The 15,727-nt window shown below is 41.6% G+C and overlaps 2 protein-coding genes across 3 annotated transcripts in view; one reads left to right on the top strand and one right to left on the bottom strand.

Moving 5' to 3' along the window:
• The window catches only part of SNX29 (sorting nexin 29), a 517,029-nt gene that overhangs the window by 168,882 nt on the left and 332,420 nt on the right, over nt 1-15,727 (top strand). The window lies entirely within an intron of this gene.
• On the bottom strand, nt 4,654-5,060 carry LOC123844471 (ATP synthase-coupling factor 6, mitochondrial-like). The gene has a single exon (XM_045874996.1). It carries the CDS (start codon nt 5,000-5,002, stop codon nt 4,676-4,678), a length of 327 nt encoding a protein of 108 aa, XP_045730952.1. The 5' UTR covers nt 5,003-5,060; the 3' UTR covers nt 4,654-4,675.

The following is a 15,727-nucleotide window of genomic DNA, read 5'->3' on the forward strand; positions in this document are numbered from 1 at the left end:
CATCTGATCAGTATTCACTGGATGTGGGGAAAGGACCAAGGTCAGGAAATACCAGGGTGGAGGTTCCATGCTTCAGTGAGCTCCAGAGGATGAGATGTGAAGGGACCTCTCCGGATGAACACCTGGTTACAGGGCATGGCTGCAGTGGGGGGCTGCAGTAAGATTTTTTACGTACACTTTCCCCATTCTTAGAAAAAAATCCTTTTGCATCTATATTGTCTGAGCCCTTAGCCAATAACGTACTTTTTCACTTTAATTCTTGTTTAGTCTTAGTTCCATAAGTTGACATAAGTTCTGTAAGTTTTTGCTCCAGCTCTTTGGCTGGCTGGCTAGTCATTTGGGTTTTTGGAAGCTTGTTCTCTGCTATTTTGTGGGGAGCTAGGTGGGATGGGCTGGTGTTTTCAGGAATAACCAGCTCAGACTTCCTTCACGTAGTTACTAGTTTGTGTTCTTTATACTTGAAATAAACTAGGTGGACCTGAATACCCTTAGATCACATTTTCTTGATTATCTTAAATAGGTTACTATGTCTTTTGGAAGCATTGTTTTGGAAGATGGATGATAACCTAATTTTCTTACCGTTAGAAGTCACTAGCCTGAGGGGATTCTTCTTTCTCCCATGGTCAGTAATTGCACTAGACTGCATCTTGGTGTTAGTCACTCAAAATTCGTATTCCAGGTACATGGTGTGCTCTGACAATATGTAATAGCAAATTTCTTGCAACAAAGTTTTGTGCCTCTCCAGGGGCTTCTGTTTGCTTTATATTGGTTCTTATTTGTCCTGAGAATTTGTCACTTTCTCTCAAATCACTTTTATCCCTTTATTTCCTTTCAGTTTTTTTCTTAGTGTTTTTGAAAGTTTTTTCTTTTCTTTTTCTTTTTTGACCTTCTAAGTGTTCCTTCTAGGTTGGTATTCATTTCTGAAATGTTTTCTTCAATTGCCTGAGTTCCGTCACCTCATGACTGCGTCTGATTCTGCTTCATGTTGTTTTTTCCTGTGTTCCATCATTTCTGTGTGTCTTTTTTTTTTTCCATGTGTCTTTGAACATAGTTCGAAATAGAAAGTTGCAGTTACATGGGTATTTCTGGCATGCCTTCATTACATGTAGATATGTTCCACCTGTTACTCTTACTTCTTAGAACTTTGGGATTTTATCTGATTTAAATTGATACACAATTGATTTAAATTTATTAATTTATTTTAAAATTAAAATTTTAATAATATAATATATATAATATAATAAATTTTAATAAAATTTAAAATTAAAATTTTAAAATTAAAATTTATTATTAAAATAAATTTAAATTGATACACAACACAATCCTTCTGTTGCTCTTCATGTGTAGTCAGGAAAGTAAACTTCTGGAGGGAGGTGGGGTTGATGGCTACCTTTTCCAACTTGGCAGTGCTCCCTCTTCTGTTTTGATGGTGTGATCAGGTGCGTGGGAGCCTTTTCCCTGAAGCTTCCTGTCCTTGTCCTGCTGCCCTGCCTTTACCTTGGTTGTCTTCTCTCACCTCTGGTGTGTCTCTCCTCCATTATGATTCCACTCCAGTGTGTGGTGTCTTTATTGTGGGGCCCTGCCCTGGAAAGGAGATTTAGTGGGCCAGTTTCCAGGATGAGTGGAGGCCAGCCTACATGAGCCCCGTCAGCCTCCCTGTAGGTTCCTTGTACTCAGCTGCTGCAGGGAGGAGGGAAACTCCCCCAGTGTTTCTGTACTTGATGGTTCAGCATGTTCCTTCCCAGGGAGTACCCGTGATGGTTGAGGGGGTTGTTTTTGCAGGATATCTTATCAGATGCCCTGGTTGCTTCCCTCTGCACTCACCTGCACAGAAGGTGATGCCACCATGGCTGATGGTTTGTCCTTAGCTGCTTATTAGTCACCCAGCTTTACATTATCCATAAGCTTGTGGTTTTGGTATTTAGTTATGTATATATTTAGAGAGATTATAAAAATATGCTGCTCTCCCTACTGTTTTCCTAAAATCCCTTCCTGAGTAGACCTTTAAAATAACACTGATAAATGCCCCCCCCCCCGCCAAAATAATAATTCCACCAGATAAAGCACAAAAGAGGGAAGTTGCCATTGGATGTGAAATTGAAGGTGAATAGTCAGCTGGTAACAGGCTGATTGATTACGGTGGATCATGGTTCATTTTCCTTCATGAAACTGCTGATTCTTTTGGTTCCTAAGCATCTTCATTCGTTCCCAGCAGTGCTTCTCGTTCCGGGTGCTGCGGAGGGCTTCTGGGGGCTGAGGCTGTGAATCCTTCAGCCCATGATGTCGCCAGAGGGGCTGAGGTGCCAGGCGCCCCTGGCCAGTCACCTCCAGCCTGAGCAGCTTCATCTGTTTACCCTCAGGGGGGCATAGAAAAGTCATTTTGAGTCCTGCTATGGATTTCTTTATTCACCAAACATTCCTTATTTAAAAAACATTTAAAAAACAAAAGGTTTTTTTTTTTTTTTTTTTAATTTCAAACCTACCCAAAATGTGCAAGGTTAGTACAGTGAATTTGGGTATACATACACTTCTCCTAGATTGACCAGTGGTTAACACTTAGCACATTTGTCTTTATTTCCATTTTTTTTTTTTTAATTTAAATTCTAGTTAGTTAACATAAAGTGCAATATTGGTTTCTGGAGTTGAATTCAGTGATTCATCACTTACAGCACCCAGTGCTCATCACAAGTGCAGTCTTTTTTTTTTTTTTTTTTTAAAGATTTTATTTATTTATTTGAGAGAGAGAGAATGAGAGACAGAGAGCACAAGAGGGAAGAGGGCAGAGGGAGAAGCAGACCCCCTGCTGAGCAGGGAGCCCGATGCGGGACTCGATCCCGGGACTCCAGGATCATGACCTGAGCCGAAGGCAGTCGCTTAACCAACTGAGCCACCCAGGTGCCCACAAGTGCAGTCTTGAATGCCCACCACCCACCACCTCCCTTATCAACCCTCCCTTCTCTATTGTTAAGAGTCTCTTAGGGCTTGTTTTCCCCCTCTCCTTTTTTTTCTTTCCCCTTTCCCATATGTTCATCTATTTTCTTTCTTAAATTCCCCGTATGAGTGAGACCATAGGGTATTTGTCTTTCTCTGACTTACTTCACTTAGTGTAATACACTCTGGCTCCGTCCATCATTTTTTTGATGGCTGAGTAATATTCCATTGCATATATACCACATCTTCTTTATTCATTCATCAGTAGATGGACACTTGGGCTTTCTCCATAGTTTGGGTACTGTAAATAATGCTGCTGTACATATCAGGGTGCATGTACAGCTTTGAATTTGTATTTATATATCCTTTTGGGTAAATACCCAGTAGTGCAATTGCTGGATTGTAGGGTAGTTCTATTTTTAACTGTTTGAGGAACCTCCATACTGTTTTCCAAAGCTGCTGCACCAGCTTGCATTCCCACCAACGGTGTAGGAGGGTTCCCCTTTCTCCGCATCCTCACCAACACCTGTTGTTTCCTGTGTTGTTAATTTTAGCCATTCTGACAGGTGGGAGGTGATATCTCATTGGGGTTTTGATTTCTATTTCCCTGATGATGAGTGATGTTGAGCATCTTTTCATGTATCTGTTAGCCAACTGGATGCCTTCTTTGTACAAATTGTCTATTCATGTCTTCTGCCCATTTCTTAACTGGATTATTTTTGGGGTGTTGAGTTTGATAAGTTCTTTGTATATTTTGGTTACTAACCTTTTAGCAGAATGTTGGTTGCAAATATCTTCTCCCATTCTGTAGGCTGCCTTTTAGTTTTGTGGATGGTTTCCTTCACTGTGTGGAAGCTTTTTTTATCTTGATAAAGTCCCAATAGTTCATTTTTGCTTTTGTTTCCCTCGCCTTCAGCAATGTGTCTACTAAGAAGTTGTTATGGCCGAAGTAAAAGAGGTTGCTGTCTGTGTTCTCCTCTAGGATTTTGACAGATTCCTGTCTCACATTTAGGTCTTTAATCCATTTTGAATTTATTTTTGTGTATGGTACAAGAAAGTGGTCCAGTTTCATTCTTCATGTGGCTGTCCATTTTTCATGACACTGTTTGTTGAAGAGACTGTTTTTCCCATTAGGTATTCTTTTTTTCTTCATTAAAGATTAGTTGACTATATAGTTGTGGGTCCATTTCTAATTTCTGTATTCTGTACTATTGATCTGTGTGTCTGTTTTTGTGCCACTACCCTACTGTCTTGATGACTACAGCTTTGTAACAGAGCTTGAAATCTGGAATCGTGATGCCTCTAGTTTTGTTTTTCTTTTTCAGGATTGTTTTGCTATTTGGGGTCTTCCATGGTTCCATACAAATTTTAGGGTTGTTTGTTCCAGCTCTGTGAAAAATGTTGATGGTATTTTGATAGGGATTGCATTTAATGTGTGGGTTGCTTTGGGTAGCATAGACATTTTAACAGTATTTGTTCTTTCAATCCATAAGCAGGGAATGTTTTTCCATTTCTTTGTGTCTTCCTCAATTTCATAAGTGTATAGTTTCCAGAGTACAGATATTTTAACTCTTTAGTTAGGTTTATTCCTAGGTATCTTACTGGTTTTGGTGCAATTGCAAATGGGATCGATTCCTCAATGCCTCGATTTCTATTTCTTTTTTGACAGTTGAGAAATGTGTGTTTATTCTGATACAGTTGTACAACTAATCTAGGACAAATTACCAAATTTTACATTCTTTCTTCAGGACTGGGGTTTTTCGATGACTTCAAATTTAGGATCTTCAAATTTGAAGTCTGGGAATGTATTTATTTCTGCTTTGCCATACATTTGCTTAAGCTTAAAAAGCTCCCTCTCTAGGTCTTGCTGGTACTCTGGGCCAGTATCAACGGGTCCTCCAGATGCCTGTCGCTTAGTTCTGTATTCTCTAGTCTTGTCCACAAAGAGTTTCTGCACAGGATCAAGTTCCTTATTAAATGCCACTGCTGTCACACCACTGTTCCTCCTCAAATGAACTGAGACTGCAGACCGAATGAGAGAGGAGAACCTGAAGAGCCTCTGAAGAATCATGGTGATTCTGTTACTTGCACTCAGTCCCGAGCTGCCAGAGCCTCTGCGGCCGCCACCGTTCTACCTTGATTTCTTTTTCTGTGGTTTCGTTATTGGTGTAGAGAAATGCAACAGATTTTTGCACACTGATTTTATATCCTGTGACTTTGCTGAATTTATATGAGTTCTACCAATTTTTTGGTGGAATCTTTCAGGTTTCCTGTATAGATTATCATTTTGTCTGCACAGAGTGGAAGTTTGACTTCTTCCTTGCTGATTCGGATGCCTTTTCTTTTTATTGTTTGATTGCTGAGGCTGACTTCCAGTACTATGTTAAATAGTAATGGTGAGAATGGACATCCTTGTCTTGCTTCTGACTGTAGGGGAAAGGCTCTGAATTTTTTGCCATTGAAGATGATATTAGCTGTGGGTCTTTTGTATATGACCTTTATGATGTTGAGGTATGTTCCATCTGTCCCTACTTTGTTGAGTGTTTTTATCCAGAAAGGATGCTGTATTTTGTCAAATGCTTTTTGTGCATCTGTTGACAGGATCATATGGTTCTTAAACTTTGTTTTGTTAACGTGGTGTTCCACGTTGATTTTTTGCAGATACTGAACCACCCCTGCAGCCCAGGAATAAATCCCACTTGATCATGGTGAATAATTCTTTTAATGTACTGTTGACTTCGATTTGCTCGTATTGAGAATTTTTATTTCCATGTTGATTAGGGCTACTGGCCTGCAATTCTTCTTTTTAGTAGGGGAGGGAGAGGGAGAGAGAATCTGAAGCAGACTCCAAGCTGAGTGCAAAGCCCGAAGTCGGGCTTGATCCCATGACCTGAGCCAAAACCAGGAGTTGGATATTTAATGGACTGAGCCACCCAGGCGCCCCTGTTGGGAGATTTTTGATTACTGATTCAATTTCTTTGCTGGTTATGATCTGTTCAAATTTTCTATTTCTTCCTGTTCCAGTTTTGGTAGTTTGTTTCTAGCAATTTGTCCATTCCTTCCCAATTGCCCAGTTTGTTGGCATATAATTTATCATAGTATAAATGTGTTGGTTGTGATATCTCCTCTTATATTTGTGCTTTTATCTATTTGGGTCCTTGCTCTTTTCTTTTCGATAAGTCTGGCTAAGGGTTTTATCACTTTTATTCTTCCAAAGAACCAGCTCTTAGTTTCACTGGTTTGTTCTACTGTTTTTTGTTTGTTTGTTTGTTTCTATATAGTTTATTTCTGTTGTAATATTTATTATTTTCCCTTCTTCTGCTGGCTTTGGGCTTTATTTGCTGTTCCTTTTCTAGCTCCTTTAGGTGTAAGGTTAGGTTGTGTATTTGAGACTTTTCTTGCTTCTTGAGGTAGGCCTTGCAATATACTTCCGTCTTAGGGCTGCCTTTGCCACATCCCAAAGGGTTTGGACTGTTGTGTTTTCATTTGCATTCATGTATTTTTTTAAATTAATTTCCTGGTTAACCCATGCATAATTTTTTTGTATTTTTTTTTCATCTCTTCATCTCTTGTTGCAGTCTTTGGTTTAAAATCTAGTTTGTCTGATGTAACTGGCTACTCCAGCTTTCTTTTGACGACGTCCATTAGCGTGGTAGATGGTTTTCCATCCCCTCACGTTCAATCTGCAGGTGTCTTTAGGTCTAAAATTAGTCTCTTGTAGGCAGCATAAAAATAGATCTTGTTTTTTTTTTTAATCCATTCTGAAACCCTACGTCTTTTGATTGGAGCATTTAGTCCATTTATATTCAGAGTGATTATTGAAAGAGATGAATTCAGTGTCATTGTGTTGTCTGTAGAGTTGGTATTTCTGGTGATGTTCTCTGGTCCTTTCTATTCTTTGTTGCTTTGAGTGTTTTTTCCCCCACTCACAGAGTCCCCCTTAATATTTCTTGCAGGGCTGGTGTAGTGGTCATGAACTCCTTTACTTTTTTTTTTGGTCAGGAAACTCTTTTTCTTTCTTTCTATTCTGAATGACAGCCTTGGTGGATAAAGCATTCTTGGCTGCATATTTTTTCCATTCAGCATGTTAAATATTTCCTTTTATTCCTTTCTGGCCTGCTGAGTCTCTGTGGACAGATCTGCTGCAAACCTGATCTGTCTTCTCTTGTAGGTTTGGGTTTTTTTCCCCCCTTCCTGCTTTTAGGATTCTTTCCTTGTCTATGTATTGTGTGAGTTTGACTATGATAAGCCCTGGTGATAGTCAGCTTTTGTTGAATTAATGGGAGTTCTCTGTGCTTGGATTTTGGTGTGTGTATGCTTCCCCATATTAGGGAAGTTTTAGCTGTAATCTGCTTGAATAAACGTTTTGCTCTCTTTTCATTTTCTGTGACTCTTAGGATACCAATGTTAGTCTGTTTTAATAAGTCGCTGAGTTCCCTAAGTCTGCCTTTGTGATCCATTACCTTTGTTTCCCTCTTCTTTTCAGTTCATTATTTTTCACGGTTTTATATTCTGTATCACCGATTCCTCTGGTTTGTCCATCCTCATTTTTATGGCATCCATTTGAGTCTGCATCTCGGTTATAGCATTTTTAATTTCAGTTTGACTAGATTTTAGTTATTCTATCACTGCAGTAAGGGTTTCTCTAGTGTCTTCCATGCTTTCTTAAAGCCCAGCTAGTATCCTTAAAATTGTTTTTAAATTCTAGTTCAGACAGCCTACTTATATTTGCATTGATTAAATCTGTGGCTGTCCTTTCTTCCTGTTCTTCCTTTGGGGTGAATTCCTCTGTCTTGTCATTTTGGAGGGGAGGGCAAAGGCAAAATAAAATAATTTTAAAAATCGAAAAAAACCCTAAAGTACAAAACAGAACTTAGGGCGCCTGGGTGGCTCAGTCGTTGAGCGTCTGCCTTCGGCTCAGGTCATGATCCCAGGGTCCTGGGATCGAGTCCCACATCGGGCTCCCTGCTCGGCAGGAAGCCTGCTTCTCCCTCTCCCGCTCCCCCTGCTTGTGTTGCTGCTCTCGCTGTCTCTCTCTCTGTCAAATAAATAAATAAAAAATCTTTAGTATATGTGCTGCCGAAGCGAGCACTAAATAAAAAATCTTTAAAAAACAAACAAACAAAAAAACAAATAAAACAAAAACAGAACTTAGATCCTGGGTGTGTTTTGGTCTGCTTGTTATAAGAAGCTTGTTAGAAAAGTAGAAAGAAAAAGAAAAAAATATATAATATATAAAATTAAAAAATGGCTCTGTATCCAATAAAAATAAACAAACAAACAAAAAACAAAGACAAAACAAAAAGAAACAGACCCCAAAAGATGCTGGATCCTCTTTCCCCTAGAGCTGAAGCTTTGCATCACTCTCTGATCAGTAGACTTAGTGTGGGTGAGAGGTTTGTGTTGGTCTTCTGGGGGAGGAGCCTGCTGTTCTGATTCTCAGGTGGAATTGCCCTATCCACTCTTTTTCTTAATAAAAGAATAAACACACACATGTTGTACATAACTTTTTTTTCTGAGATATTGGAAAAATGGTTTCAGTCATGGTGATTCTTTAGCCCTAATTCCTTCTACATTTATTTCCCAAGAATAAAGACTGTATCCTATATTACTATAATATTATGATGCCTGAGAAGGTAAATCTACAATATTTAACATACAGCCTGATGTGGGGGAAAAAAGGCAAAATGAAAAATTAAATTTTCTTCCTACAACCTATCGACAAGTCCTTGAAACAGGCAGAGTGACACTCCTTTAGGAACTCAGCTGCCTCGATGTTAATACATTGCCAAGAGCAAGAGGCAATTTTAGCCCGACCCACAGGATCCTTTGAGTCTTGTTTAAGGTATAAAAAGTCTTTTAGGAACTTCCTTTATCTCTACCCCCAAGGTACATGTTGGTAGCCATCCCCCAAGCATATGACCCACTGATATACATCTGAAGGGTCTCATGATGAAGGTTTTATTAGATAGTTAAAAATGACCTTTTCCCAACAATAGCTAGCCCCCTCAAGGTCCTGGAAACCTTGCTTCCAAAATTCCTTAGAGACTTACGCACCTCTAACCCCTTGCCAACTTGGAAGTGTATAATGGGCCACTCCTCATGACCCTGGTGCAGCTCTTTCAGCCCACGGGTCCTGTCCCTGTGCTTTAATAAAATCACCTCTTTGCACCAAAGACATCTCAAGAATTTTTTCTTGGCCATCAGCTCCAGACCCCAACAACACTCCAAAATGACACCACTGCCCATAGTTCTATTCCTTTATTGTTCCTAAAAGGTCTTTTTTTTTTTTTAAGTAATTACCCCCCTAGAGTCCGGTGCTAAATGAAGTGGATGCGTTCATTATCTTGGGTTGCTGTGTTGTCAGACCATCTTTGAGCATGAGTTCCATGCTGTACAGTACATGCTGCATGTTGTGCACGGCCAAGTTCCTGCTTCTGAGGAGCTCCTGCCTACAAGCAGCCACATTATAAACAAAAGCAAGGAAGTTTTGGACCTCCTAGAGCTTCCTGCTGGTTGCTGTATTCCTGAGTTGCAATCGCCTTTATAACAAAAGGCATCCAGTTCCCTCCTGGACTTGAAGACCACCGTGCCTCATCAGCTTCCTGGAATGCACAGGATTTCATTCAGGTTTGGGCACTGACCTATATAAAGCCATCTTCAGAGCTTTCCAGGCACATTGTTCTGGCCTTCTGGAATTTTCTGGGAACCTGGAGGCCAGAGAACAGACACTGCTTATATTTAGTAGTGTCCTTCATAGTTTCTCAATAACTCATCCTCAAGGTGTGTGGAATTGAATATAGTAGAAAAATGTTTTCATCCAGTGGAGAAAACCAGCAGTGACAAGACAACTTGAAGGAGCCTCTTTGTGTGTGTTATTTTTTTTTATTATTTTTTGGTTTTGGTGTTTTTTCTTTTCTGCTCTGTCGACTTGCAGTCATTGTCTGTTCAGGGAAAATAATTGTGTTTCCTCAGAGATGTGTTTTAGTTGGCTACATCCTGTGGGCTGACTGTTCATGAAGGTGAATGTGCCTTTTTGAGCAGGCCAGTGAATGTTGTGCTGTAGTCACGAAACCATAAGCCGTCATGTAGGGAGGGCTGTTGGTATGAACCTGGACTTAAAATGCCGTGGTTGCCTAAGTTTTATATCCCATCTTTGCTTTGACCCTGAAATTTCTGTCCCACAGCTGTTTCTGGAATTGGTCGGAGTGCCAGTGTTTATGTGTAGTGGGGCTGGGAGGGGGTGTCTCAAACTGGAATTCCTACAGGGGCCAAGTGGATAATGGAAGTGAAGAAAGCAGGGCCTAGGAGAGAATAGGCAGTGGGGGGACCCTTTAGGACACTAGACAGCACTTGTCCTACCTGAAGGAGCAGCCGGCTACTTGTTGCCACCCATGCGCGGCCCCGAGAGCCCGTAGGCCCTCTGTGGTCACACACGGGCTTTTTTCCAAGATAAGTTGAAAACCTGGATCTTGGAGGAAATACCTTGATTTTTAATTTCTTGTATCTAATAAAACCGCATCGCACGTGCACACACACACACACCATCCATCCATCCATCCATCCATCCATCCATCCATCCATCCCCACCCCCTAACCCCTGAGGGTCAACAGAGCAGGTCTTCCAGCCAGACAACCTTGTGTAGTAACCTTTGTCTTTCTCTCTCTCTTTCTACTTCTCGGCCTCCATTGTTGTATTTTGTTGTTCCCTGTTAAATTTGGCTTTATTCATAGAGTCTCCATTTCCTGCCTGTGGTCTCAAGGGGCTGGGATTTGATGAGACTATTGTGACTTATTCAAGAGCCAAATTGAGTTTTCTCCTTGGTATTCAGATGCAGGATGTGTCTGCCTCCCAAGGCTTCAGCAGTGGCAATAGCTCCTCCACAGACCATCAAAATCCCAGACGCCGCACCACCTTCCTGAAGGAGGGGGCCGTTCTAGCACCCCCCCCACCCCCCCACCCCCCGCTTCCTCATAGGCAGGCTGCACAGTAATGGTGAGCACGCCCCCTCATGCCCAAATGCTGCTGGAAGTGTTGGCCAGGTTCAGCAACAGTGGTCCTGCTGGCCTTGGCACAAAGGAGGTAGGTAGGTTTCATGAATTGCAGCCCTCTGAACTATGATGTTTATCAAAGTAATAGTACGAGCTGGGCCATGTTCCTCTCAGATCCTATTTAATGTGCTGTATTTATATTTATAAAGCAACCTTTTCTGGCTTTTCAGCACCAATTATGAGTTATTTAACCCTTTCAACCCTACTTAGTGGGTTGTTACTGTAAACCCACGTTTTCATTGGTTGCAAGCCTGTTTTTTTTTTTTTTTTTTTTACACATCTTTTTACTTTGAAAAAATTTAAAAATTGCTGAAGAATTGCAAGAATAGTGGAAGGACTCCCGTGTACCTTTCAGCCAAATTAACTAGTTGTTAGAATTTTATCATATTTGAGGTAGATTTCTCTGTATCTACCTATAAAAACATTTTTCCTGATCATTTTTAAGTGCTGTGTTTCCTAAGAACAAGAGCATTTTCATAAATACCTATCGTGTGTTGGTAAAATTCAGGAAATATATCACTGATGTGATAGTATGTGATGCCCGCATTCATATTTAACCAGTGAGGCCAATTAAGCCTTTTATGGCCATTTTCTTGGCCCAATCCAGAATCTGGTCCAGAATCTGGCATTGCATTGAACTCTTGCATCTGTTAAATCTCCCTTAATCTGGAGCCCTTCCACACTGTCTTTGTTTTTCATGACCTTGACTTGTGCATTCCTTTTCTGGCCAGTTGCTTTGTAGACCATCCCTCAGTCTGGGTTTGGCAGCTGTTGGTTCATGATTAGATTCAGGTTATGCATTTTTGACAGGACCTGAAGGGTTTTAAATCCAATTCCTCTTGGTCTAAGACAGGGACACTAACTGGCACATAGACTTACGGTCTGATGGAGGGCAGAGCTTGGTACTGAGAGGTGCCTGTGAAGGAGCTCTGGGGCCCTGGCCAGAACTTGGCTCACAGGTGGGTCTTGTTGGGCATGTGAGCTGGTTTTTTTGTTTGTTTGTTTTTCCTAAATTGTGAATCAGTGTTTTAAGACCTTAAAACTCGACAGAGAACTCCAGATTGTCAGCTGCTCTTGAACAGCTTGAAGATCTGTGACACTGGGGCCCCAGTCCCGTGTGCCTGTTGTTGAGTCATAGATGTCCCCTGCAGACATGTGCGCTCTCCTGTGACTCCTACCTTCCCATGATGTGTGATGGGTATTTGGTGTACGTTGCCTCTGCCTGCTTTCCTCCTGCATGTTACTCACCTGGCTCCTGTGGGTCTGCGATTCTGAGACCTCCAGAATAGCCCTGCAGTTAAGCTCTGTGTTCTGCTCCTGTACACGCTCAAGCATTCTTGTTGGGACCTTTTTCAGGGAACAGGTGGCCATTTCATAGCTGCTCCTTTTGCTCGTTCTTCCCTCTTGTGAGAGGTTGCCTTATTTGGCTCTATTTATTGTTATCCCCCTGCAGTGATACGGTTTGCATTCACTCTTTCTAAAGGTAGATTGTCACATGGAGGACCTTAGGGTGTCCTAAACTGGCTCCCCAGGAAGCCAAATTCAGTGAGATGCTCCTTCAGCTCCCAGTTCATGTGGGAAAGGCTCTATCTCTAGAGGGGCTGACACCAGCCTGGGGAAATCAGGCAAGTATTTTCTGAGGAGGTGAGGTTGAATTGGTGATTCATCCAATTAGCCTGGGGGACTAGGACTCTATATTGATGCCTGACGTCAAAATACTCCAGGGATGACTTGTGCATTATTGAAGGTCTTCCCTCTCCTTTCACTTCCGTGGAGAAAACCTTTTTTGGTTAGGAGACAATGATGATAGAGCTCCTATTTATAATTTATGAATAATGATAACAGAAAAGAACAGCTAACATTTATGTAGTACTTATTTACCAGACACTTGATAGATAGTTGCATTTATACACACACACACACACACACTTATTTTAATTGTGCCTGTAATTTCTGAAGCAGGTATTTCTATTCTCCCATTTTATAGGTGATAAACCAGGGCCCAGAGAGGTAAGTGACTTGCCCAAGGTCACACAGGCAGAGCCAGCATTCATGTTAGGCCTGTTGGACCTCAAAGCAAACCCTTAAATGACCTAAAGGACAGAACTGAGCAGTAAGCTGCCTTAAGTCAGTGCCCTAAAGAAGTAACTCGAAAGAGTTTTGAGTGAGTGTAAATGACAGTCAAGTATGATTCGGCTATTAAGTTTGGAACCTTGTGATTTTCCTTTTGTGCTCAGGATATTTCGGGTGTGTGTCATCTGCAATTAATTACCTTTATGAGTTGCTGGAGTTGTTTGGGCTGTTTCCCTGGCTCTGGATATGAAATGTGGGGGCCAGTGTGCCATTCTGAGTGAAATTTACCAGGTGGCTAATGAGATGGGGCTTATAAAAGAAAGAGTGAAATGGTGGGAACAGGGAGCGAGCACTAAAAATCAAACAAGCTTTTTACTCTCCCCTCCTTCTCCAGGTGGCAGATGAGAAATCACACAGCTCGAGTCAGAGAACAGTCAAGGAGAAATGCAGACTTCGGGAATTTGGGCCCCCTTGGTTATCCTGGCCCTGTCTTACTAGAGAAAAATGCCTGGAAAGACAGAAGTAGATTTCTTTCTTTCTTTCTGATTTTATTCATTTGATAGAAAGCAGAGAGAGAGCACACAAATGGTGGAAAGGGGCAGAGGGAGAAGCAGGCTCCTCACTGAGCAAGGAGCCAGACGCGGGGCTTGATCCCAGGACCCTGAGATCATGACCTGAGCCAAAGGCAGATGCTCAACCCACTAAGCCACCCAGCCACCCCAGTAGTCAGATTTCTTGTGCACAGTAAGGGACCACTGCTTTCTGAACCGCATTAGGGGGAGCATGATGGTGCCTCGGTGGGCTTTCACTCGGATTGGGTTGTGCTGGGAGAGTGCAGGGTAGCGAGTGGTTCTTGGGCTCAGGTGTGTCCCAGAAGTGACCTGGAAGCTGGTTAAAATGCAGATTCCAGGCCTACTCCAGAGTGCAAATGTTGAGTTCTGCAGCAGGGCCTGGGAATCTGCTTTGAGGTCATTTTTTTTTTTTTTAAACTTCTGAATATGTTTGTTTGCTAGGGACAGAACATTATTCTCCATAATGCATACAGTCATCCCAATCAGATAATTTACATTTTTACCATCTAGTCCTTTCTTCACATTCAGTCTTACCCTGATTTCCCAGTAATGGCCTTTCTTGTAAAATGATTGATTCCAGAATGACTTGTTGAATGTAATGTCTTCGGTCTGGAACAGTTTTTTCCCTGGACTTCTGTGACCTTGGCAGTTCTGAAGACGATCTGTCAGTTTATTTTGCAGAATGCCGCTTGGTTGGTTGGCTTGTTGTTTCTGAGATGAGCTTTCAGTCCATGCATCTTGGTTATTAACATCACCGAGGCACTGCATGCTCCTCTCTGAGCATCCTAGCAGGTGGTGCATGGCTTCAATTTGTCCCATTACTGATGATGGGAATTGTGATCCCTTGATCACTGTGGTGTCTGCCACCCTTCTGTGCTGGGAACAACTTCCCCCTTTGTGGTTGTTCAGTGTTTTGTGGATTGGTAGTTGGAGTCTATGTAAATATCTCATTATGCATTAAACTTTCCACTTACTTATTGCCAGGTTCATGGATTTCTGTTTTATTCAGTGGCTCATCATCCATTACTATCATCCTTTTGATAGTCTGATTGTCCTGGATTTGTCCAGAGGCACAGTTGGCTTCTGTGTCCTTTTGAAATGACCCCGTGAGTTCACATGGACACCCAGAATTCCAGTGCAACTCCACACTGTTGACCTCCAGTCTTCTCACTTTATGTATTTGTTCCTCCCTTCTCTGAAGCAAGAACCCTGGCTCCCGGTGTCTGCATGTTTAGGTATTTATTTACTTTTGAGATTCCAGAGTTTTTATTTCTACTTATTTTTTTACTTTAAGTTTTTACTTTAATTCCAGTTAACATACAGTGTAATAGTTACTGTTCAGATGTGCAGGATAGTGATTCAACACTTCCATACATCCCCCTGTGCTCATCATGACAAGGGCGCTCCTCAGTCCCCATCACCCGTTTCACCCATCCCCCACCCACCCACCTCCCCTCTGGTGACCATCACTTCTCTATAGTTAAGAATGTTTCTTGCTTTGACTCTTTGCTCTCTCTCTCTCTCTCTCTGTTTCTCGCATTTGTTTCTCTTTGCTTATTTGTTTCTTAAATTCCATGTGAGTGAAATCATGTGGTATTTGTCTTTCTCTGACTTATTTTGCTTAGCATTACACTCTCTAGCTCCATCCCCATCGTTGCAAATAGCAAGATTTCATTCTTTTTTACGGCTGAATAATATTCCATTGTATATCCATCCCACACCCTCTTTATCCATTCATCAATTGATGGATACTTGGGGTGCTTCTATCTATTGGTTGTTCTAAGTAAAGCTACTGTAAACATAGGGGTGTATTATCCCTTTGAATTAGTGTTTTTGTATTCTTTGGGTAAAACCCAGTAGGGTTATTCCTGGATCTTAAGGTAGTTCTATTTTTTTTTTTTTTTTAAAGATTTATTTATTTGTCAGGGAGGGAGGGAGGGAGGGAGAGGGAGTGGCAGGCAGAGAGAGAAGCAGGTTCCCTGCTGAACAAGGAGCCCGATGCGGGACTCAATCCCAGGACCCTGGGATCATGACCCGAGCCAAAGGCAGACGCTTAATGGAGTGAGCCACTCAGGCGTCCCAAGGTAGTTCTATTTTTA

Source organism: Mirounga angustirostris, unplaced genomic scaffold (assembly GCF_029215605.1).
Source record: "Mirounga angustirostris isolate CCGP_5_RB_7025 unplaced genomic scaffold, mMirAng1.0.hap1 SCAF_5, whole genome shotgun sequence".
In the NCBI taxonomy this organism is placed as follows: Eukaryota; Metazoa; Chordata; class Mammalia; order Carnivora; family Phocidae; genus Mirounga; species Mirounga angustirostris.